This window comes from Rhinoraja longicauda, chromosome 13 (genome assembly GCF_053455715.1).
Source record: "Rhinoraja longicauda isolate Sanriku21f chromosome 13, sRhiLon1.1, whole genome shotgun sequence".
NCBI classification, from domain to species: domain Eukaryota; kingdom Metazoa; phylum Chordata; class Chondrichthyes; order Rajiformes; family Arhynchobatidae; genus Rhinoraja; species Rhinoraja longicauda.
Genome location: NC_135965.1, coordinates 24,493,028 through 24,517,494, shown reverse-complemented (window position 1 = coordinate 24,517,494; position 24,467 = coordinate 24,493,028). Strand labels below are relative to the sequence as shown.

The 24,467-nt window shown below is 43.0% G+C and overlaps 1 protein-coding gene across 1 annotated transcript in view; it reads left to right on the top strand.

The window, feature by feature from the left end:
- Positions 1 to 821: 821 nt before the first annotated feature.
- The window catches only part of ky (kyphoscoliosis peptidase), a 32,757-nt gene continuing 9,111 nt past the window's right edge, over positions 822 to 24,467 (top strand). The window contains exons 1-6 of the mRNA XM_078409783.1: positions 822 to 834; positions 2,615 to 2,670; positions 6,507 to 6,567; positions 8,996 to 9,037; positions 15,324 to 15,397; positions 18,047 to 18,155. Coding sequence (XP_078265909.1) covers positions 822 to 834; positions 2,615 to 2,670; positions 6,507 to 6,567; positions 8,996 to 9,037; positions 15,324 to 15,397; positions 18,047 to 18,155 — 355 coding nt within the window. The remainder of the gene's footprint in view (positions 835 to 2,614; positions 2,671 to 6,506; positions 6,568 to 8,995; positions 9,038 to 15,323; positions 15,398 to 18,046; positions 18,156 to 24,467) is intronic.

Here is a 24,467-nt window from a genome sequence, read left to right as displayed (position 1 = left end):
CCCAAGCTGCCACTTGCCTAGACCGGGTCAGCGATAAGCGTAACTCAAACAAATAATAACAGAGATCCTCCTTGGCGTTTAATAGTTAGTCTTCTTTATTTGAATGTGCAATAAACATATTGGCATATCTCTTGTCATCGACTGGTTATTAATTTGCTAGGTAAAATTCCATATCTTACCACAGTCTATGCGATCGATACGAATTGCCAGATATAACTTTGTGGTTTGTATTAATCTTGGCTAATAAATCTTTTGGCGGAGCCTCTGGCTGACCCTCTGTCAGCACCTCCTTGGCTCACACACACTCTCCCTGGTACCCAAACTGCCCGCTCCGCCCAGCCCCTACGTAAGCATCGCATTAACTCTATAGTGTCCAAACTACAGCAGGATACAAGGTAATGATATTAATAAGCAAAAATAACTAATAAATGCAAAATAGCTCATACACCAAGTCTAGAAGTGTATAGCTGCAACAATTGAGAGAACAGGTGAATTCAGTATACAATAGGACTGAGAGTGTAGCTATTCATTTTGGCTGTGTGGGAGAGAAAGGTAGAGGAGGAATGTTTTCAGACAGACTTATGTTAGATCAGCTAAGGAAAGCTAATGATTGGGAAATGAAGGTGGACTTGGGATGAAAGCTTGTTGTTCTGTAGGAAATAATAAGTACTAGTTTGAGGCCAGATATAGTGTTATGGTCAGTTAGTCAGTTAATAATGTATTTTATAGAACTGATGGTGCCTTGGGAAAACAGTGGATGAGGCTTATGAAAGGAAAACGTTTAGATAGGTAGATTTGACAGCAGAGGTTGAGCAGCGAGGATGGAGAGCAAGAGTAGGTTCGGTGGAGGTGGGTTGTAGCGGTTTCATAGCGCGGTCAACCACGTCGCTATTTGGAGAGCTAGGAATTCGCAGACAGGGTTTGCATCATTCTGTAAAGGAGATGTCAGCGGCAGCAGAGCAAAGTAGTAGGTGGATTTGGTGGAGAAGAAAGGAAGTGCGTAACGCGCAGTAAGTGTATTGCTTCTGGTTTTATATGTGAGGTTGATATTAGTGGCGTTATGATTGTTTGATGGAGGGTTAGGATTAGTGTAAGAGTGTTTAGCATTTGTTTGAGTGTTCAATCGATCGTCTGTAGTTTATTTTACTTAGTGGATATTACATGGTTAGCTGCTTAGTAGTACATACTGGTAGCATAACTGGTGAGAGCAGGTATCGAGGTGGGGTGGTTCTGGACATCTGAACTAACTGTTGAGCCCTTCCGAAGTGTTGTGAGCCTAACTCAACGGAACGCCAGTGAAGGAGGATTTACATGCCTAGTTTTTGTTGTCCCATCGTTTAACTGTGTAAAGGCATTTTAGATTCTCAGGTGACATTGGGCAGGGTTTTTATCTTGTGTGTTTCTAAACATGTCGATAGCTTATTACTGAATATGAGGTTAGTTATTGTCCTATAGAATAAGTGTGTATAGTTAGTTTAGATAGTATTTTGGCTTTGGACTTGTTTTTTATTAGTTGAGCGCATATCATGGTGTTACAGCACATACTGTAATTAAGGCAAATAAACCCAATTCAAAAGGTGGATCAGACATTGCTATTAGAAGTTAGAGAGATCAATACATCCTAGAAAAAAAGGTGGAGTTTGCTGAAAATAACAGCAGTAAACCTGAGGATTGGAAAACTCTCAGAATTCAGTAGGGGGTCAACTTATTGATAAGGATTGTTAAATATAAAACCAGACTGAGGCAGGAAAAATTATATTGGGGAATAAAGAAATTACATCAAATTTTAACAAATATTTGTGTAGGAAATAGTGGAGTCACAAGTAGGTCGCAATTGAAAGATGAGCTGAAAACCATTAGTATCAAATAAATTAATTACACTGGGAATAGATACATCCCTCGGATCTGATGACCATTGTAGGGATTTGAAGAGGTGCCCGTGGAGAGAGTGGGTTCACTTGTTGTCATCTTCCTAAATTCAACATGAATCGTGAGCAGTTTCAACAGAATGGAAGGCAGGAAGTGTCACTGCATTATTTAAGAAATGAAGAAAAAAGAATACAAGGAGCTATAGTGCATTTAGAGAAAAATAGGAACTCCGACCACTGAGCCTGAATTTAGTAGGAAAAAAACCTTTGGAACCTGTTGTTAAGAAAATGGGTACCTGGGCACTTAGAAAATAATAATAGGATTTGGCAGAGCCAATCTAGATTTAAGAAAGGAACGTCAGGTTTGACAAATTCTGAGATTGCAGCTCACAAAATAAATAACATGAACATACATACAGTGCATTCAGAAAGTATTCAGACCCCTTCACTTTTTCCACATTTTGTTACATTACAGCCTTATTTTAAAATTGATTAAATTCTTTTTTTTTCATCAATTTACACACAATACCCCATAATAAAAAAGCGAAAACAGGTGTTTAGAAATTTTTGCAAAGCAATTAAAAAGAAATAACTGAAATATCACATTTACATAAGTATTCAGACCCTTTACTCAGTACTTTGTTGAGGCACCTTTGGCAGTGATTACAGCTTCAATTCTTCCTGGGTATGACACTACAAGCTTGGCACACCTATATATGGGTAATTTCTCCCATTCTTCTCTGCAGATCCTCTCAAGCTCTGTCAAGTTGGATTGGGAGCGTCGATGCACATCTATTTTCAGGTTCCGCCATAGATCCTCAATCGGGTTCAAGTCTGGGCTCTGGCTGGGCCACTCAAAGACATTCACAGTCTTGTCATGAAGCCACTCCTGCATTGTCTTGGCTGTGTGCTTAGAGTCATTGTTCTGTTGGAAGGAGAACCTCCACCTCAGTCTGAGGTCCAGCACGCTCTGCGGCAGGTTTTCATCATGGATCTCTCTGTACTTTGCTCTGTTCATCTTTCCCTCGATCCTGACTAGTCTCCCAGTTCGTGCCACTGAAAAACATCCTCTCAGCATGATGCTGCCACCACCATTCTTCACCGTAGGTATGGTGCCAGGTTTCCTCCAGACGTGATGCTTGGCATTCAGGCCAAAGAGTTCAATCTTGGTTTCATCAGACCAGGGAATCTTGCTTCTCATGGTCTGAGAGTCCTTTAGGTGCCTTTGGGCAAACTCCAAGCAGGTTGTCATGTGCCTTTTACTGAGAAGTGGCTTCCGTCTGGCCACTCTGCCATAAAGGTCTGATTGATGGAGTGCTGCAGATATAGTTGTCCTTCTGGAAGATTCGCCCATCTCCAAAGAGGAACTCTGGAGCTCTTTCAGAGTGACCATCGGGTTCTTGGTCACCTCCCTGACCAAGGCCCTTCTCCCCGATTGCTTAGTTTGGCTGGGTGGTCAGCTCTATGAAGAGTCCTGGTGGTTCCAAAGTTCTTCCATTGAAGAATGACGGAGGCCACCTACAATGCTGCAGAAATTGTTTTATACCCTTGCGCAGATCTGTGTCTTGACACAATCCTGTCTTGGAAATCTACGGACAATTCTTTCGTCTTCATGGCTTGGTTTTTGCTCTGACATGCACTGTCAACTGTGGGACCTTATATAGACAGGTGTGTGCCTTTCCAAATTACGTCCAATCAATTTAATTTACCACTGGTGGTCTCCAATCAAGTTGTAGAAACATCTCAAGAATAATCAATGGAAACAGGATGAACCTAAGCTCAATTTTGAGTGTCATAGCAAAGGGTCTGAATACTTATGTAAATGTGATATTTCATTTATTTATTTTTAATTACTTTGCAAAAAATTCTAAACACCTGTTTTCTGGGGTATTGTGTGTAGAATGATGATTAAAAAAAAGATCTATTCCATTTTTAAATAAGGCTGTAACGTAATAAAATGTGGAAAAAGTGAAGGGGTCTGAATACTTTCTGAATGCACTGTATATGCATGAAGGTAGCAGTGGTGAATGTGGATTTTCAAAAGGCATTGGTATTGGTATATTTTATTATAGTCAAGTCTCAAGATACAGTGAAAAACTTTGTTTTGCATGTTATCCAATCTGATCATACATCTGTACATCAGGTAGTGCAAAGGAGCAAATAAACAAATAGGCACAAATTACTGGAGTTTTTTTTGTAAACCAGCATCTGCAGTTCCTTCTTTTTCGAAAATAAACAAAGTTTATCTCCAATCAATAGAGTTTTATTGGACATTGATTTGGACATAAATGTGGGTGGGTTGGTTAGTAAATTTGCAAATGGCACCAAGATTGCTGGGGATGCAGACTACGAGGAAGGCTAAAGATCAACGACATAAATGGGCAGAGAAATGGCAGATGGAGTTTAATCTGAGCAAGTGAGAGGTGTGTTGCACTTTGGGAGGTGCATGTAAGGGGAAAATATACAATTACTGGCGTGTTCCTTAAAAGCACTGACATGCAGAGGGATCTTGGGATCCAAGTCCATAAATCCCTGACAGTGCCAACACGAGTAGATAGAGTGGTAAAAAATGCATATGGTATGCTTGCTTGATTTCATAGGTCAGGGCATTGAGTATAAGAGTCAGGAAATCATGAGTATTGTGTGCAGATCTGGTCACCCCATTACAGGAAGGATGTGGAGGCTTTGGAAAGAGTGCAGAGTGATGCATAGATTATGGGATATTATCTGCAGGGAGAGATTGGAGAGAGACCAGATAGAGGTATATAAAATTATGAGAATAGATAGGGTAGACATTCAGAACCATTTTTCCAGGATGTGAAAAATCAAATACTGGAAGGAATCATTTTAACATGAGAGTGGCAATGTTTAAAGGAGAGGTGCAGGGCAAACTTTTTACACAGAGAGTGATGAGTGCCCGGATCGTGGTGCCATGGTTGGTGATTGAGGCAGATACAATAGTGGCATTTAAGAGACTTTTGTATAGGCATATGGATATGCAGATAATGGAGGGATATGGATTATGTGTAGGTAGATAAGAAATGTTCACCACAAACTTTGTGGGCCAAAGAGCCGGTTCTTGTGTTGTACTGTTCTATGTTCTATGTTTTAGAGTACAAAATATAAAGGTTTTACTACAGAGAAAGTGTAGATTAAAGAAAGTGCAAGGGCCACAAAGAGGTTGATTTAAAAAATTGGAAATTCATCGCGAGCCCATGACAGGTCCATTCAAGAGTCTGATAACAGCAAGAAAGAAGCTGTAGTACATTGAGTCGGGTGGTACATTCTTTCAAGATTTTGTATCTTCTGCGCAACGGGATACAGAAGAAGAGACACCAGAGTGTCCTTGACCAGGGTGTACTCTGGTGTATGTTGGCTGTTTTTCAGAGACAGCAATAAGTATAGTTGGAGTCATCATAACAAGCTGTGATGCATCATATGAGGACATTTTCTATGGTGTTGCTGTAGAAATTGTAAGAAGCCATTCAGGTGCCACATAAAAGATTACTCAAAAGAATTCTACTGCGTGGTATTGAGGAAATATACTGGCAATCATTGAGGACTGGTGAACAGAATAAAGCAGAGAGCAAGAGTAAAGGAATTATTTTCAGATTGAGAGGCAGTTGCAGGGATCTGCACAAGGGCCAGTTGCTCACAACCTCTATCATTAATTGGACAAGAGAACCTGCGGTAATGTGTTCACATTCACTACTGACATTGAGCTAGCTGGATGTTTCCTCTATTCAGGGCATTCAGAATCAAGGGTAACCATCTCAAACTAAGGACCTGGCCATTAAGGACAGATGAGAATGAATCCAAAATTCTCTGTCCATGGGGTGCGGAAGGTTATTCATTGAATATATTTAATGTCGAGTCATAGGATCATACAGCACGGAAACAGGCACATTATCCCATCTCATCCATGCTGACCGAGATGATCAGCTACGACGGTCCCATTTCCTTGCATTTGAACAATACCCTTCTAAAACGCTCCTGTCCACATACCTGTCCAAATGACTTTTAAATGCTGTTATTGTAGCTGCTTCAACCACTTCCTCTGGAAGCCCGTTGCATATACCCACCACCCTCTGTGTGAAAGAGTTGTCCCTCAGATTCCTATTAAATCTTTCCCCTCTTACCTTAAACCTACGCCGTCGACTTTTAGACTCCTGGGGAAAAAAGACTGTGCACTCACCCTATCCATGCACCAGAGATCAATAGACTTTTGGATATTAGGAGAATCAAGGGATTTGAATAAAGAACATGCAAGTAGCGTTGTGCTAAAAAGCCAGCGTCAATTTTATCGAGTGGCAGCGTAGGCAAGATGAAGTGAATGGCCTTCTGTGGCTTCCCTTTCCTTTATTCTTATGTTCTTTGACTTGAATCCTTTCTGGGAGAGCCCAATGTTGATACTGGGGTGACCAGGACAAGAAAGGCACTCCAGTGAAGATCACTAATGATGCTGACTGCTTAGCACGTAACTAAAGCTGTACCTTGGTACACGTGACAATAAACTAACTAACTATTCACTCCAGCTATGAAGTAAAAAGAACAGTCAAGATTGGGGTGGAAGTTGATTGGAAACTATCAGAATAGTATTGTTGCCCTGAGCTTCTCATTCCCTGATTTTACTGACAGCTAATAGCCTTGAAAATAATTAGTGTCCAAGTGATTGATCTGACCATCTCAGTAGGCATAGGTACGTTATTTAAATGGATCCCCCTGAAGGCTCATATTAGCCTGCATCAATGGTTTCTCCATGAATCCTCCACAGACAGATCAGACATGTCCAGGGATGCTATCCCCTACCATGGGGAATAAAGCTTCCACCAAGGCTTTTGGAACAGTGGATACCATACACCTGATGGTCAATCGTCATGGCAGAGAGAAATAATGGTACGTTGGAAACTCATTGTAATGACTGGAATTGAGTGGCACAGTGACACAGCTGGTAGAACTGCTGCCTTGCAGCTCCAATGACTCGGTTTCAATCCTGACTTCTGGTATTGTGTGTGTAGTTTAAACATTCTCCTTTTGACTAGATGAGATTCTCCCAGGTGCCGTGGTTTCCTCTCACTTCCCAAAAAACATTTAGGTCGGTAGGTTATTTAGAATCATAGAGTCATATAGCATAGAAACAGGCATTTTGGCCCAGCTTACCCATGCCACCAAAGTTGTCCCATCTACACTAGCCCCACCTGTACACATTTGACCCATATCCATCTAAACCTTTCCTATCCATGTACATGTAAAAATGTATTTTAAATGTTGTTATGGTACTTGCCTCAACTACATCCTCTGGCAGCTCATTCCATAATTCCATGTGTGAAAAAGTTGCTCCTCAGGTTCCTATTAAATCTGTACCCTCTCACCTTGAACCTATGGTTCTTGATTCCCCTACCCCGGGTAAAAGACTGTGCATTTACCCTATCTATTCCCCTCATGGTTTTATATATGATCACCCCTCATTTTTCTGCACATTTAGGAATAAAGTCCTGGCCTCCACAATATGTCTCCACAGCTCAGGCCTTAAGGTCCTGGCAAAATCCTCATAAATCTTCTCTGCATTCTTTCCAGCTTAACAACATCTTTCCTACAACAGGGTGACCAAAACTGAACACAATACTTCAAATGTGGCCTCACCAACATCTTGTAACATAATATCCCACTTTCTATACTCAATTGGTAGACACAAAATGCTTGAGTAAATCAGGGGACAGGTAGCATCTCTGGAGAGAAGGAATGAGTGATGTTTCGGGTTGAGACCCTTCTTCAGACCCCTCTTCAGACCCTTCTATACTCAATACTCTGACTGATGAAGAGAATTTTTTACCAGAATGTTGCCTGCATTAGGGGGTATTTGCTACAGGTTGGACAGACTTAGATGGTTGTGGGGAGACCTGATAGAATAGAAGTATACAAAATTATGAGAGAATAGATAGGGTAGATAATACTAGAGTGTATAACAATCAAATACTAGAGGGCATAGTTTTAAGGTGAGAGCGCAAAATTTAAAGGAGATGTGTGGAACGATCTTTTTACACAGAGGGTGGTGAGTGCCTGTCACCCATTGCCAGCATTAATGGTTGAAACAGATACAATAGTGGCATTGAACAGGCATTTGGATAGTCATATGGATATGCAGGGAATGGAGAGATATGGAGTATGTATAGGTAGGCAAGAGATTGGGATGATGTTTGGCAGACATTGTGGGCCGAAGGGCCTGTTCTTGTGCCGTAATATTCTATGTGCCGAAAGCCTTCTTGACCACCCTATCTACCTGTAATGCCACTTTCAAGGAACAATGTACCTACACTCCTAGATCCCTCTGCTCTACAACACTCCCCTGAACCCTGCCATGAACTGTGAAGGTCCTGCCCTGTTTTGACTTGCCAAAATGCAATACCTCACACTTATCTGCATTAACCTCCATTAATAATTCCTCATCCTATTTTCCCAACTGATCAAGATCCTGCTGTGATTTTGGATTACCATCTTTGTAATCTACAAAAGCATCTACTTTAATGTCATTTGCTAACTTACCAATTCCACCTTGTACATTCTCATCCCAACCGTTGATTTAAACCACAAACAGCCATGGGCCCAGCAGCGTTCGCTGAGGCAGACCACTAGTTACATGTCTCCAGTCTGAAAAACAACCTTCCACCATCACCCTCTGCTACCTTCCATGAAGCCAATTCTCTATCCAGTTGGTAGGCTCTCCCTCTCCCTGAATCCCATTCATTATAACATTCCAGAGCGGCCTACCATGTGGAACTATATCAAATGTACACTAAAGTCCATATAGACAACAACTATGGCATGTCCCTCATTGACCTTTTTGGTTACTAATTTGGCGACTGTAAATTGCCCCTGATGTGCGTAAGTGGCAGAATTTGAGGGAGTTTATTAAAAATTGAGGGGAATAAAACAGTATGTAGTGTTAGATTAGTCCCAATGGTAGTTGATGGCTGCCACACACTCAGAGGGCTGAAGTGCCTAATTTGACAAATCAGCCAAGGACCTTTATGTGGAAAATATTTTTTTAAGTGTTCTCTTATTTTGTGCTGCTGATGCAATGTCACAAAGATACACTGCAACTGAAAAACATTATCTTGATATTGCAGATGTTGCCTCTGGTCAAAAATATAAGCTAAAAGAAATTAAAGGTGGGTATTGTGGAGGTAGGGCTGCTCTCTTCTTCATTTGTGCGGCTTGAGCTCCATGTTACATCAATGAGAACTTTATATTTGCTCAGAGAAGCAAGTTAAACTGCAGAGGCTGGAAACCTGAAACAAAAACAGAAAATGCACTTGGCAGGTGTGATAGCATCTGTGGAGACAGAAGAACAGTTAATGTTTCCAGTCTAGTTTTGACGAAGGGTCCCAACCTGAAACGTTAACCATTTCTCTTTCCACAAGTGCTGCCTGACTTGCTGCGTATTTCCAGCACTTTCTGTTCTTGGTTCAAGCATTTTTTTCCTGCAAAATAATTAGAACATTGAACAATCTAAATTACATGTTTGGCACAAGAAACCTTTATTTGGCCCAGTTGAAACCATTCAAATTAAAATCACTGTGGAATTTTACTTGAAAAAAACCCAGCCAACATGAGCGATACAGCGCAGAGGCTTAGGAGATGGACTCACTCTATTTTGGCATGCCCAGCATGTGCAAACACACAAATGGAGCCCTGTACAAATATAGGGGATCTATTAGAGTATTTGTGTATTGTATATTGTGGTTTGCATTGAGAACCATGGACTAGAATAACAGTTTGGCCATTCCAATTGGGTGTGGAATGGAAAGCTCACAACTGTATCAAGCTGCCTACAATGTCAGTGGCTCCATTCACAGTTAAATGTAGGATGCCAGAGGAGGCAGAAAATTCAAGGGATAATCCTGATGTGGCCACAGAATCATTGAGCATGGAAACAAGCTCTCCGTGCTGAACAAGATACCAATGTACGCCAGTTCCGTTTGCCCATATTTGACCAATATTCCTCTAAATATTTCCTATCTATATACCTGTGCAAATATCTTTTAAATACTATTATCTAACCTGCCTCAACCATTTTTTCTGGCAGGTCATTCCACATACCCACCAACCTTGGTGTGAAAAAAAGGGCTGTATTAAAGAAAAGGGATAACAAGTAATTTATGTCCATTACTGTAAGCATTAAATACTGAGGCCAGCAAATGCTGTATGCAAAACGCTGACATCTCCCCCTGTTGTCCCTTTAACTAATATCTCATTGCCCCCTAGTTTTTGTGTGAATGTTGAATAAAGGTGATTGGACATATTTCACGAGTGGTAAAACATCTCCCTAAAAAGATTGCTAGTATAGTTTAATCCAAGTTAATTCACTTAATTGCAAAATTTGTACATGAAAAATAGGTGCTGATGGATCTAATCTTTGGGCTAGAGTTTGCTTCGCATCACTTCAGTGAATACTTTGTTGGCAAGCTCTTCGAGACTTAATTCTAACCATGTTAGGAAGACCTATTTTAACTGAATATGTGTATACTGTTAAATCGCCTACGATGTTTGCATATTTTACTCAACCTGTCACAGAAGGAGGGGAGGCCATTCATTCCATTGAGCACACGCCAGCTCTTTGTGCAGCAATCCAACCTTTCCCATTCCCTGTTCTAACCTGTGATGCAGCTTGATTATTCCCCTCAATTGCAGATCCAATTTCCATTTAAATCATTGATCATATCCACTTCTACTGCCCTTGTGAGTTCCAGGTCACTAAAACAATTCTTCCTCCTATCGCCAATTCCCCAGAACCCCACCTGCATCCTACAGTCCTTGCACCAGCAGCCTATAAAAACAGCTTTCCTTTGACTTACCTATCTAAAATCACCTTAATTTTGTCCAACTCAGCCTCCTTCCCTCCAAGGAGAACATCCTCAACTTCTCCCACTTAATCTTGTTTCTTAAAAGGTCCCTAACCTTACTCTCTGCAGGAATGTACCTCACCTTTACCTGAAACATCTCCTCCAAAAACATTTAATCTCCATTTATACTTCTTATCAATTTTTAGTTCTGTTATGACCTGGCTGGATCCCCCACCCCCTTATCTCTCTTCCAATTCCAAAGATTCAGATTGTTCCTTGAACTTCTCCATTGCTAATTCAAACCTTGATATGATGATCACCCTTCCAATTGGCCACCTCAGTCGCCAGCACCAGACCCAATCTTGCTTTAAATTTATTCCACGTGATTTTGTCAAATCTTTGAAATATCTTTTCATGCTGATACTCTCAGTAAACATCATTTACGATAAACTTCATTTATCTCATTCTTCTAACATCCAAATTTTCAAAATGTATGTAAGGAGATATAAAGTGCCAAGAGGCACAAAAGAAGTGTGCAAGATTAAAAACTACTTTCAGTGTGAAATCAGTACTGTTCCCTCTGTGTGGCACAGTGACTCTGGCTAACAGAGCTGCTGCCTCACTACTCCAGCAACCTGGATCTGATCTTAACTTTCAGTGTTGTCTATATGGAGTTGGCATATTCTCCCTGCAACTCTGTGAGTTTCCTTTGAGTGTTCCAGTTTCTTCCCACAATTCAAAGATGTGTGGGTTGGTAGGTGAATTGGCCACTGTATATTACTCCTAGTGTGTAACTGAGTGGTAGAATCTGGGGAGAGTTGATAAGAATGTGTGAAGTATAATGTGTGAAGGATTACTGTAAAAATTGATGCTTGAGTGTACAGACACAATGGGCCAAAGTACCTGTTTCCAGGCTGTATCACTCCATGGCTCATGAATATAGTTTGCAGGAAATTCAACAATGAGTGAATGTGCACCAATAGACAGCAGCCTTGTGGTTTTTATATCTGGAACTGGAGCTCTTTTGAAAGATTTCGAATAAAGATACTCATTGCCAATCCAAGAAAATGTCAAGTCAATGTACTCTGTTATGATCAGTGTTTCCATGCTACAAAAGGATTCAAAATATCTCAGGAGAAGTTGGCAGCAAGCTTTCACACTGATATCGAAACTGCAACAAAGAGCATTTGGTTCAAGGGTTCCATTTCAGTTATAGTCCATGAACCTCGTCACACATTAAATACCATTCCTATAACTTACAAAGATCCCAGTGCAAAACAACAAGAAAGATCATTGCAAGTGAATACGTTTCTCAGCTGACTGGCAGCTTCTTGGGGAGAGCCACAACAAACAAGGCAGAACAGTATTTAGTTCGGTCCCAGCCTGTCACACCAAGACTGTGTGCATTCCCAGTGTGAATACAGTGCCCAGTGGTGGTTATTGGTAGAGATGAGATGATAGCACAGGCTCACAACATCCTCACTTGCATGGCCTTAATGAAATATAAATGGGGCTGTACTGCAAATAGTGGTGAGCACTACAAGGTAGGGCATTTTGGATTGATGTCAGTTTGCTCTATACACATTGTTCCCTGCGCTTTGTTCCATCTTGTACTTGAGTTAGACGTTTGTATTTATGTACAGTATTCTCTGATCTGAATGGACAGCATGCAAAACAAAGCTTTTCACTGCAGCTCGGTACATGTGACAATAATAAACCTGAACCTAAACCTTACAGTAGTCAAACATGGCAACTACACAAATTACACAGGAACGTAATAGTGGGACATTTGAGCTAGATGCTGTGATTGGGGCGAGAGATTTCTTGGAATGGATGACCTGGACAGAACAGTCTTTCCGCCTGCTACTCACCTTGTGAACTAAATCAATGGAATATTCCCATTCAACGTTGATTCTTTACTTACTATTAATTGATTGGGAAGCATAAAGTACTGGGGAACAATGCAGGTGCACTGCCAGTGATGCCAACAAGGAGATTAATGCTCCTGCTAATTAATGCATTTACGCTCATTCAGCAGAGTAGCAGTAGGAAAGGCACCTCAACAGCACGACGAAAAGGGATCATTAAACACCTTCAGGAAAAGCAGCAGGTGACTTCTTCAGATGATGATGTAATTTACAGAAAATAGAACATAGAACAGCACAAGACAGAAACAGGCTCTTTGGCCCCCTTGTCTGTGCCAAACGTCTTGCTAAACTAAACTAATCTCATCTGCATGTACCTGATCCATACGCCTCCATTCCTTGCAAAATGCAACTATCGTGTCTGCCTCCACCTCCACCCAGGCACCTACTTGTGTAAAAACTTGTCTTGCACATCTCCTTCAAACTATGCCCCTTTCACCTTAAAGCTATGCCCTTTCATCTTTGACAATTCCACCCTATCTATGCCTCATAATTCTATATCCTTCTATCAGATCTCCTCTCAGCCTCTAATGCTCGAGAAAACAATCCAGGTTTGTCCAACTTCGAGCTAATCCCTCCAATCCAGGTGGTATTCTGATAAACCTACAGCCTCCCAAAACCCTTCATATTCTCCCTGTAATGGGGCGACCAGAACTGTATGCAATATTCCAAATTTGGCCGAACCAAATCCCATAAAGCTGCATCGTGACCTCCTGACTCATGCCCCAGCCAATGAAGGCAAGCAAACCATATTTACCACACTTTCCTTTGATGTGTTGGAATGCATTTGCCATTTTTGACCACCATTTCAGTCCTTTGATACCCTACTGAGGTCTCCAGCCCTTGCTTACATTTAACTAAACAGACAATATTTGTACCCACATCATTTTCAATCATTGCACTTGTTTACTTCCAAATTATTGATATTCAAGTGACCTGGTGCTGCAGCCTGACGTACTCACACATAAAACCTTCCCATCACTTAAACATTCAATAATTACTGAAGATAGACACAAAAAGCTGGAGTAACTCAGCGGGACAAGCAGCATCTCGGGAGAGAAGGAATGGGTGACGTTTCGGGTCAAGACCTTTCTTCAATAATTACCCTTTTCTTCTCTGTAATGAGATACCTTTTAATCCAATGCTATATTATCAGCTTCCTATGGCCATTTGCCTTTCTACATACCTTTGAACTTTGCAGGCACCTTACTAAAAATACATATTGTCTTCATGAAATGTCATTCCATTATCTCCCTTCCTTATTACTTGTCAAACTTGGATTGTTTTCTCTGGAACGGCAGAGGTTGAAGGGTTGATAGATATTGGAATAGTTAGTTTAAGAAAAACCTGGCTGTTCAAGATGTCTCCTGTTACTGAACATGGTGGTTTGTGGCTGCTGATAATAATTAATTAATAATGCCTGCATTTCAATCAGCACCCATGGAGTCACAGCACAATCAGCACCCATAGATTCACAGCACAATCAGCACCCATGGAGTCACAGCACAATCAGCACCCATAGATTCACAGCACAATCAGCACCCATGGAGTCACAGCACAATCAGCATCCATAGATTCACAGCACAATCAGCACCCAAAGATTCACAGCACAATCAGCACCCATAGATTCACAGCACAATCAGCACCCATAGATTCACAGCACAATCAGCACCCATAGATTCACAGCACAATCAGCACTCATAGATTCACAGCACAATCAGCACCCAAAGATTCACAGCCATAAAGTCTTGGGCATCTTGCTCACCACGATGTCCCATCCAAGCTAGTCCCATTTGCTTGTATCTCCCATATCCCTCTAAGCCTTTCCTTTCCATGTACCTGTCCAAATAACTTTTAAATCTTACCTGCCTTAACTACTTCATCTGGCAGCTTGTTCGATATCCCACCACCCTGTGTGTGAAAACAAATCCTCATATTATTATTATATCTTTCCCCACTCATCTTAAATCTATGCCCATAAGTTCTTGATTCCACCTTCCAGGGAAAAAGGCTATGCATTTATCTGTCTATTCACCTCATGATGTTATACACCTCCATACAACCGCCCTTCAGTCTCCTGCGCTCCAATGAATAAAGTCCTAGCCTGCCCAACCTCTCCCGATAGCTCAGGCCCTCAAATCCTGGCCATATCCTCATAAATCTATCTTGCAGCAAAACCAACACAATATCAAGTGCAGCCTCATCAACATCTTGTAAATCTGTAACATAACATCTTAACTTATATACTTAATTCCAACTGACAAAACCAGTGTGCTAAAGCCTTCAATACCACCTTATCTATTGCCATGCCGCTTTAAGAGAACTATCCACATGTACTCCTTGGTCCCACTACTTTACAACACTCCCCAAGTTCCCAATGTGCGGCAATTCTCAAAATATAACACCTTACACTTGCCCAGCTGATCAAAATCCTATAGATTTAATTTACAATCGTAACTCTACCTCTTTTCATCCTCTGTCAAATCAGCGCCAGATAAATATCCAGAGTTAAAGATGCGTGGCCATTGAAGTCACATTATTCTAAAACAGTTAGCAAAGCAGATAAGGTTGTAGTAGAAGTACAAGCCAAAGGAACCTGAGAGACTGAGAGGTTTAGGGAATGAATCTGCTACCAAGTTGACGTTAGTAAATCATCCACATAACAAAGTCATTACTTTATTTTTCAGATGACATGTACAACCTGAAGTCCATGAAAATGAACTTGAAAGAATTTGAGGCCCTTGATGCGTATGCCTGCAAGGCAAGTATCAAAGAGAAATGAGGGGAGGGGTGCTTTACTTTCAGACTCTGCTCTGGTCAAATGGTAAATGAAATGTCAGTAGATACCCTGTTCCTGGAATGCTGCAACGTTTTCAGTGGCTAACTGCAGACTTGTTTGCCACTCTGCCCCAGAAATTCCAGTAGAGATGAGCTTGCAGCACGTTGTTTAGTTGGCCTTGTCTCCCTTGCTTCCTTGACTGCCACAGAGTGCCTGAACCACATCAGGTCAGTCCAGAGCCAGGCTTGGGTCAGGAACTTCAGTGGATCAGAACTAAGGTCAGTTGCCAGTGATTAAGAGCCACGTTTGGGCAGAGGAGCACATGGAACATGGAAAGGTTTCCCCTTAGGCTCCTATTAAATCTTGCCCCTCTCATCTTAAACCTATGTCCTCTGGTCCTTGATTACCCTACTCTAAGTATAAGACTCTGCATTCATCATATCTATTCTCCTAATGATTTTATACACTCCTATAAGATCACCCTTCACCTGTACTCCAGGGTATAAAGTCCTAGCCTTCCCAACGTCTCCCTATAGCATAAATTCTTAGGTCATGACAACAACCTTGTAAATCTTCCCTGAGGTCATCATGAGATCATCAAGCTGCTGCTCTAGTTTCCTAATGCAGTAAGAGGCTGCAGCTATGAACTTTGACCCCAAGATTCCTTTATACATCACCACTGTTTAGGGTCTTGCCCTGACATTCGACCTGCTAAAGTGCGACACCTCCTACTTGCTCAGATTAAACTCCATCTGCTATTTCTCTGCCCATATCTTTAACTGATCTGAACCTCGCTGTAAACTAGCCTTCCTCATTCTCCGCAACTCTACCAAATTTGGTGTCATCTTCAAACTTACTGATTGCCAACACAACCCAACAAATTCCAAAACAGCCTGCACTTGACTCAAAGAAGTGTCTCCCATCATATTCCAATAAACCGGGATGACCCCTCACCATTGGCTAACCCTCTGGTTTCGGCCGATTCTCTACATATCTACACTTGGGCTTGTCACAACCTCACTGTTTTTCCCCAGACCAATTTAATTATCAGGACTGTCTTCTTATATCACACAACAGTTGTCACTAATACTGCCCTCTTGTGGCTGCGAATGAGCCATGCAGAGAGCAGAGCTGCAAATGTACAAGGTGTTTATTCTCCTTGACCAGCAGGCATATCATTCCCAATCTCGTTGTACCCCTGGGTACAATGACAATAAAGATATATTGTATTGTATTGTATTGTATTGTATCTGGAAGGTTCTCTGAGAAAATCTCTGGAGAATCGCTCTCTGAACTGAAAATACATAGTAGTGTTATGCCCTTTAAGCACAAAGATAACAGCAGGTGATTAAATAGAGTTGCAATAGTTAGAATTTCATTGTTTACTTCAACACATTGGGTGGTGAAGGCACTGGCACTGTAGGGTTACACCTTTACAATGGGAGTGTGTTTAAACTGACACCTTTGCTTTTTAAAAACTATATTGAGAGGTGAATCTTTCTGCAGACGTTAGTGTGTATTGTGCAGGTATCGGTCCTAGGTTGAAGAGTAATTTTCCACGGTAACTCCTGAAGGATGTCCCAAGCTTAGCAATCCCCAACGCCCTCATTACCCCACCAGCACCCAAGGTTTCACACGCTTTGACATCGTCAGCAAGCTTCACTGCCCAGTCCAGGTAGGGCTGAAGAGATGGCACCTGATCTCCTCCTCAAACTGTTGAAGTGCTGCTGAGATAGGACTGTTTGTGGAAGGAGGGACCACTGAGTGGTGATATTGTTGCCTGTCCGGGGAAAGACAGTGGTTGATTCTGAGGAAAACTGCAGGATGATGTGATACTAACAAGTTGTTGAGGACATTACTACTTATAGATTCTGACAGCATCACCATATCTAGGAATGGTGGCTAAACTCACCGATCCATCCACACTTACAATCCCCATTGACCCACATCCCCAACCCATCCCCATCCCCACCCATTGTCCTCCATCATACCCTCCTCCCTTCCTTCTGCTACCCCTCCTCTCTCCCCAATGCTGTGATAATGGAAGGCTCACACATGAGTTTTAGACGAGTGCTTTGGGAGTGAGGGATGACAGAAATCGACTGGTTTAGTTGAGAGGAGGAGCTCTGTTTACATTTGTGGCAAATGGTTGTCAGTAATCAGAGAGGCCAGACTTAGAACCGCTGCCTCGCAGCACCAGAGACTCCAATTCAATCCTAACCTCGGGTGCTGTCTGTGCGGAGTTTCCATGTCCTCCATATGACCACATGGGTTTCCTCCCACATTCCAAAGACATGTAGGTTTGTAGGTTAATTGACGCTGTAAATCATCACTAATGTGCAGGGAGTGGATGAGAAAGTGGGATAACATACATGTAGTATGAATGGTTGATCAATGGTGGGCATAGACTCAGTGGGCTGAAGGGCCTATATCCATGCTGGATCTCTAACCTAAACGAAAATTCTGGTGACTAGCAAAAAACAAGTTGATGTGTGGATCTAGGGAGAAGCTGAAAATACTGAACTTATTTCTTCTGCACATATCAAATACTTGCAATTGGAGCTCATTGACATGAAAAGCTTCCACAGATGGCATTATTTATTCACCATTAACCATCTCCTGAATTAACAGGTAATACCAAAGAATTCTGTGGAAGCCCTGGTACAGAATTTGTTGCAGTATGCAAGCACGGATCTGGAGAAAATTCGAGCAATATGGATGTGGGTCTGTTGTCATATTGGTAAATCTGCAGTTAAATTATCTTAACAGTTCTGCAAATAAGTTATTTGTAATAGAAATGAAATGTGCCTGAACTATCTTTATAACCACGGTAAATGCCATCAATCTACATCTCTTTGCTGGATCCCCAGAAGTGAACTCAGTGGCTTTACCTCTGGGCTTCTTCCCTTCGAGTATGTCTCAGAAGGGGATGTGCTCAGCCAGCTGTGTAACTGTCTGCCAGCACCAATTTGCCTTGGGTCCATGCACCACAAGAGTCCAATCTCTGAATTACTAAAGTTGTACTTTATCGACTGGTGCAGCAGTAGAGTTGCTGCCTCACTGTCCCAGAGAGCCAGGTTCAATTCTGACTTTGGCTGCTATCTGCGCGCAGTTTGTACGTTCTCCATGTGACTGCGTGGGTTTTCTCTCGATGCTCTGGTTTCCTCCCATATTTCAAAGACATGCAGGTTTGTAGGTTAATTTGGCTTGTGTAATTGCCCGAAGTGTGTAGGACATAGAACTAGTATACAGATGATTGATGGTTGGACTCGATAGGCCAAAGGGCCTGTTTCTGCATTCATCGGCAGTCACTCAAAGCGAGTATGACTGTCCCCTCCACTTTGGAGGACGCCTGTGTGTGACTTTGTTTAACGTGGGGAGACTGGTGCACAGACAGCCACCACACGGTCCTTGACAGATCTGGGTCAGGACCCATTGGCACGGACTCCAAGACGACCGGGAACCCTTCTCTGCTGCAGCATTCATCCGCCTTCCCAGCCATTGTGATGCTCCACTAAAGTCACCCACCATCCTCCTCCTGTTCCACTGTTGAGGTCTTGGTTGGATTGCTCTTTGTCAGGGACCTCTTCCTCGACCTTACCGCCATGGGTGACTCTACCAGGAGCATAGCTCCAGACAGCATCGTTCTCAGGATCTCAGGACCACACAAGCTTCTCCACCACGACAAGGTGACAATCCACGGAGAATTTCCGCATTGTACCTCTAAACTAAACTAAAACCAAGAGTAAAATATTCTTTATGGTCAGAGGGTCATACAGCACAGAAACGGGTCCACCAATTCCTGGTCATCCATCAAATACCCATCTACACTAATCCCATTTCCCAGTGCTTAGGCTGTAGCCTTCTATGGCTTAGCGATTGAAGCATTTATCCAGATCCACTTTAAATGTTAGACCTCAGAAGTGTTAACAGTCAGCTAATGAGGGAATAAGGGGAAAGGGTTAACATTTCAAACGTTAAAGTGAATTTTAACCAATGGTTCAATAGTCATTTTAATGGTGTTTTTATCATCACATGTGCAAACGCACAGTGAAATTATTTTCTTACCCTCACCTCGGTGGTCATGAAATGCTTTGAGAGGCTGATCAAACATAGAAACATAGAAAATAGGTGCAGGAGTAGGCCATTCGGCCCTTCGAGCCTGCACCGCCATTCAATATGATCATGGCTGATCATCCAGCTCAGTAACCTGTACCTGCCTTCTCTCCATACCCCCTGATCCCTTTAGCCGCAAGGGCCACATCTAACTCCCTCTTAAATATAGCCAATGAACTGGCCTCAACTACCTTCTGTGGCAGAGAATTCCACAGACTCACCACTCTCTGTGTGAAGAAATGTTTTCTCATCTCGGTCCTAAAAGACTTCCCCCTTATCCTTAAGCTGTGACCCCTGGTTCTGGACTTCCCCAACATCGGGAACAATCTTCCCGCATCTAGCCTCTCCAACCCCTTAAGAATTTTATATGTTTCAATAAGATCCCCCCCTCAGTCTTCTAAATTCCAGCGAGTATAAACCTAGTCTATCCAGTCTTTCTTCATATGAAAGTTCCGCCATCCCAGGGATCAATCTGGTAAACCTTCTCTGTACTCCCTCTAAGGCTAGAATGTCTTTCCTCAGATTAGGAGACCAAAATTGTACACAATACTCCAGGTGCGGTCTCACCAAGGCCCTGTACAACTGCAGCAGAACCTCCCTGCTCCTATACTCAAATCCTCTTGCTATGAATGCTAACATACCATTCGCTTTCTTCACTGCCTGCTGCACCTGCACGCTTGCTTGCAATGACTGGTGCACCATGACACCCAGGTAACGTTGCATCTCCCCTTTTCCTAATTGGCCACCATTCAGGTAATACTCTGCTTTCCTGTTCTTTCCGCCAAAGTGGATAACCTCACATTTATCCACATTATATTGCATCTGCCATGCATTTGCCCACTCTCCTAATCTATCCAAGTCACTCTGCAGCCTCCTAGCATCCTCCTCGCAAGAACCACATCTGTGCCTTCCTCCCTCGCAATATGGACCCGCTGCAGTTCGCATACCATCCGAACAGATCCACGGATGATGCGATCTCCCAGGTTCTGAACATCGCTATCTCTCATCTTGACAGCCAGAAGGGGGGCTATGTGAGGATGCTGTTCATTGATTTTAGTTCAGCTTTCAACATAATAGTCCCCACCAGACTGGCTGAGAAGTTGCTGGAACTGGGGCTTAACACTCCCCTGTGTACCTGGGTCCTGGATTTTCTCGCTGCCAGGCCCCAAGTGGTCAAGATGGGGAGACATATCTAACCCCCTCACCCTAAACACAGGATCCCCCCAGGGTTGTGTCCTTAGCCCCCTACTGTACTCCCTGTACACACATGACTGTGTGGCCAGGTTCAGCTCCAACTCCATCATCAAGTTTGCTGACGACTGATCTCAGGTGGGCCTGATCTCCGATAACGAGGAGAAGGCTTACCGGGAGGAGGTGGCTGATCTGGCACTCTGGTGTCAGGACAATAGCCTCCTCTTGAATGTCACAAAAACTAAGGAGCTGATTGTAGACTTTAGAAGGGCTCAACATCCGAGCACATACACGCCACTGGAGATAAATAGGATTACTGTGGATAGAGTGAGCACCTTTAAATACCTGGGAGTCAACATCACAGAGGATCTGACATGGACAACACACATTGCCGCACTGGTGAGTAAGGCAAGGCAGCGCCTTTACCACCTCAGACAGTTGAGGAAATTCAGAGTATCTCTGAGGATCATTCAGTGCTTCTACTCTGGGGCTGTAGAAAGCATCTTGTCCAGAAATATCACAATCTGGTTTGGGAATAGCTCAGCCCTGGACAGGAAGGCTCTGTGGAGAGTAGTGCGTTCGGCTGAATGCACTATGGGAACTACACACGCCCCCCTGCGGGACCTATACATCAGGAGGTGCAGATCCAGAGGCAGCAACATTATGGGGGACCCCTACTACCCCAGCAACGGACTGTTCCAGCTGCTACGGTCAGGCAAACGCCTCCGCTGTCACACTGTGAAAACAGAGAGGATGAGACGGAGTATCTTCCCACAGGCCATCAGGACTGTTAACTCTCATATTACCAGGGACTAATTTAATTTACTGTATTAATTTATTTTTTGTGTTAAAAAAAAATCTATTCTGTTTTGTAGTTTTAGCACAATCCGCAGGCATTGCCACTTTCATTTCACTGCACATCTTGTATGTCTATGTGACAAATAAAGTTGACTTGACTTGACTTGACTTGACCGTCCAGAAAAACATTGCCATACCTAAGCTAATTCCCAATTAGCAATGTGTACTGAAATAGTCCACTGAGTCCGCATGCAAGAGGCACCATGTTGTGATGCCATTTTCAAAGTCCAATTTGTGCTCTAGTTCTTATGAGCGGTGCCCAGACCAGGCAAGCCCCAGGCTACTGCGGGCCTCCAGCCATCACCCATCCGCCTTGTGACCCGGGGGCACTTCCCGCAGCCAACCTTGAGGGCAAGGTAGACCAGACCCCAGTTCCCTCTCCTACCTTTGCTTCTCACACATCACATCCGTCATCGTCATCATCATCGGCTCCGTACGCCCGGTCTCTGGTCTTCAGGGTACGAGTAGGGGCCGGCTCGGTGGCAGCCGCCCTGCAGGCCGCAGTCCATCGGGTCCTTCGAGCAGGGGCTGGCTCGACAACTTCTCCCCTGCAGGCCGCAAAGTGCTGGGAGCTTCCAATACTGCAATGATGTAGTATTAACAGGTAGTCATTAATATGATGTTTGATTGTAAAGTAACATGAGTCTTCAGTGTGCTATTAAAAGTGTGTCATGCAATGAATACATCACAAGCTCTCACTAACAGCAATGCACTTAAGATCAGGACATCTAATGATGGATTACAGGGAAAGTATTGGCCTGGACTGCACATGTAGCCCTCAAACTTTTCTCAGAAATAAGAGTTGTGGGCTCCTTAACATTTTCTGTGTGGAGACGGGGGCTCAGGTTAGCAATTCATCTGAAAGACAATGGAGTCTGAGCTTGTCTCTGGGCTGGGATTTGAACTGCCAGCCTTGTGTAATACCACTGACTCAGCCACAGCTGATCAGAACTGGTGCATGTTACAGCAAATTTAAAAATAAGAGGACAGACACAAAAAGCTGGAGTAACTCAGCGGGCCAGGCAGCATCTCTGGAGAGAAGGAATGGGTGAAGTTTTGGGTCGTGACCCATCTTCAGAGGAGTACAACTTCTCCAGCCTGCTTCATAGAGTTCAATTAGATCACCCCTGAATTTCTACCTTAACACACTGAAGGGGCGTGATAGAACAGTTCACAATCCTAAATGGTTTTACCAGAGTAAATAAAGAGAAAGCATTTCCAGCAGCAGAACAGTCAGTAGCCAAAGAAAAGCAAAGAACCAATGACAACAGGATGAAGCACTGTTTTATTAGAAGCTGTGAGCTGAGCACTTGATGGGTGGTGGAACAGACATGTTTTTGGAAAGGAAAAATAAACTTTCCAGCTTGCTGTGGGGAGAAGATATGGTCATGGAAATAATTGGTTGGTTCCATCAAACAATTGTCACAATAGACTCCTTTTTTGTTAGAAAAAAACATGAGTTTCATGGTGTAAATGGCAGCAACTGGGTAACTGTTCCTCTGCTGTCTGAGGAAAATGGAGCCATGATTATGATTGAATTTATTGATCTCAGTGCTGGCTGGAAAGCGACTGACAGTTCCTCATTTCACCAGTACAGTGCAAGGCACCTAAGACTAAACGAGGTTTGAGTGGGGTGAAATTACAGCAATAGGTAACTCTCGTCAGCAGAGGGGAGGACAACAGAGTGCCGCACAGCGATAGCAACATTGCTCCCAGTGGAATGCAAATGTATCTTTTATGTAGATATTATAATATATATGATGACACCAATATTTCATAAGTGCATTTTTCATGATGTAAACAGTGCTTAATGATAACCCGTTAATCAACAAATGTGTTTTCTACTCATGTTGTGAATTGTACATTGAGAAGTCTACTCAATCAGAGGTGGCATGGTCTGGGAGGATTGTGAAGCGATTGTCCCATCGCCGTTATGGTCTCAACTTCCACTGCTTCGCCGATGATATCCAGCTCCTCATCTCCACCAAGTCAATCTCCCCCACCACACACTCTACACTGACAAACTGCATCACTGAAATAAAATCTTGGCTTCAATCAAATTTCCTCAAACTCAACTGCAACAAATCTGAAATCATCATCATTGGTCCAAAAACGCTCACCAAATCCACCCAAAACTTCATCCTCAATATTGATGGTCTCCCAGTATCCACCTCCCCTCACATCCGGAATCTTGGAATCATCTTTGATCAAACCCTCTCCTTCGACAAACACATCAAACACATCACAAAGACAGCCTTCTTCCACCTCAAAAACATTGCCCGTCTCCGTCCATGCCTCTCCTCCACAGCTGCAGAAACCCTCATCCACGCCTTCATCACCTCCCGTCTGGACTACTGCAACAGCCTCCTCTATGGCGCACCCTCAAAAATCATCAGTAAACTTCAATACATTCAAAACTCCGCTGCCCGTCTACTCACCCACACCCCGATCCGTGACCATATCACCCCCGTCCTTTACAAACTCCACTGGCTCCCCATCCCCCAGAGAATCCAGTACAAAATCCTCCTCATGACCTACAAAGCCCTCCATAACCTGGCCCCATCCTACCTGACCGACCTCCTCCACAGGCACACTCCCACCTGCACCCTCCGCTCTGCTACTGCCAATCTCCTATCCCCCCACATCCGGACCAAACTCAGATCCTGGGGGGACAGGGCTTTCTCCATCGCTGCTCCCACCCTATGGAACTCACTACCCCAAACCGTCAGAGACTCCTCCACACTCACCACATTCAAAACATCACTGAAGTCTCACCTGTTCAATACTGCCTTCAACCACTGAAGGTCACCTCACCTTCTGTCTCCTTTCTCTGTTCGTTTACTTATTTATCTATTTATTCACTTCCCTATGTTCTCTAAATCCCTGT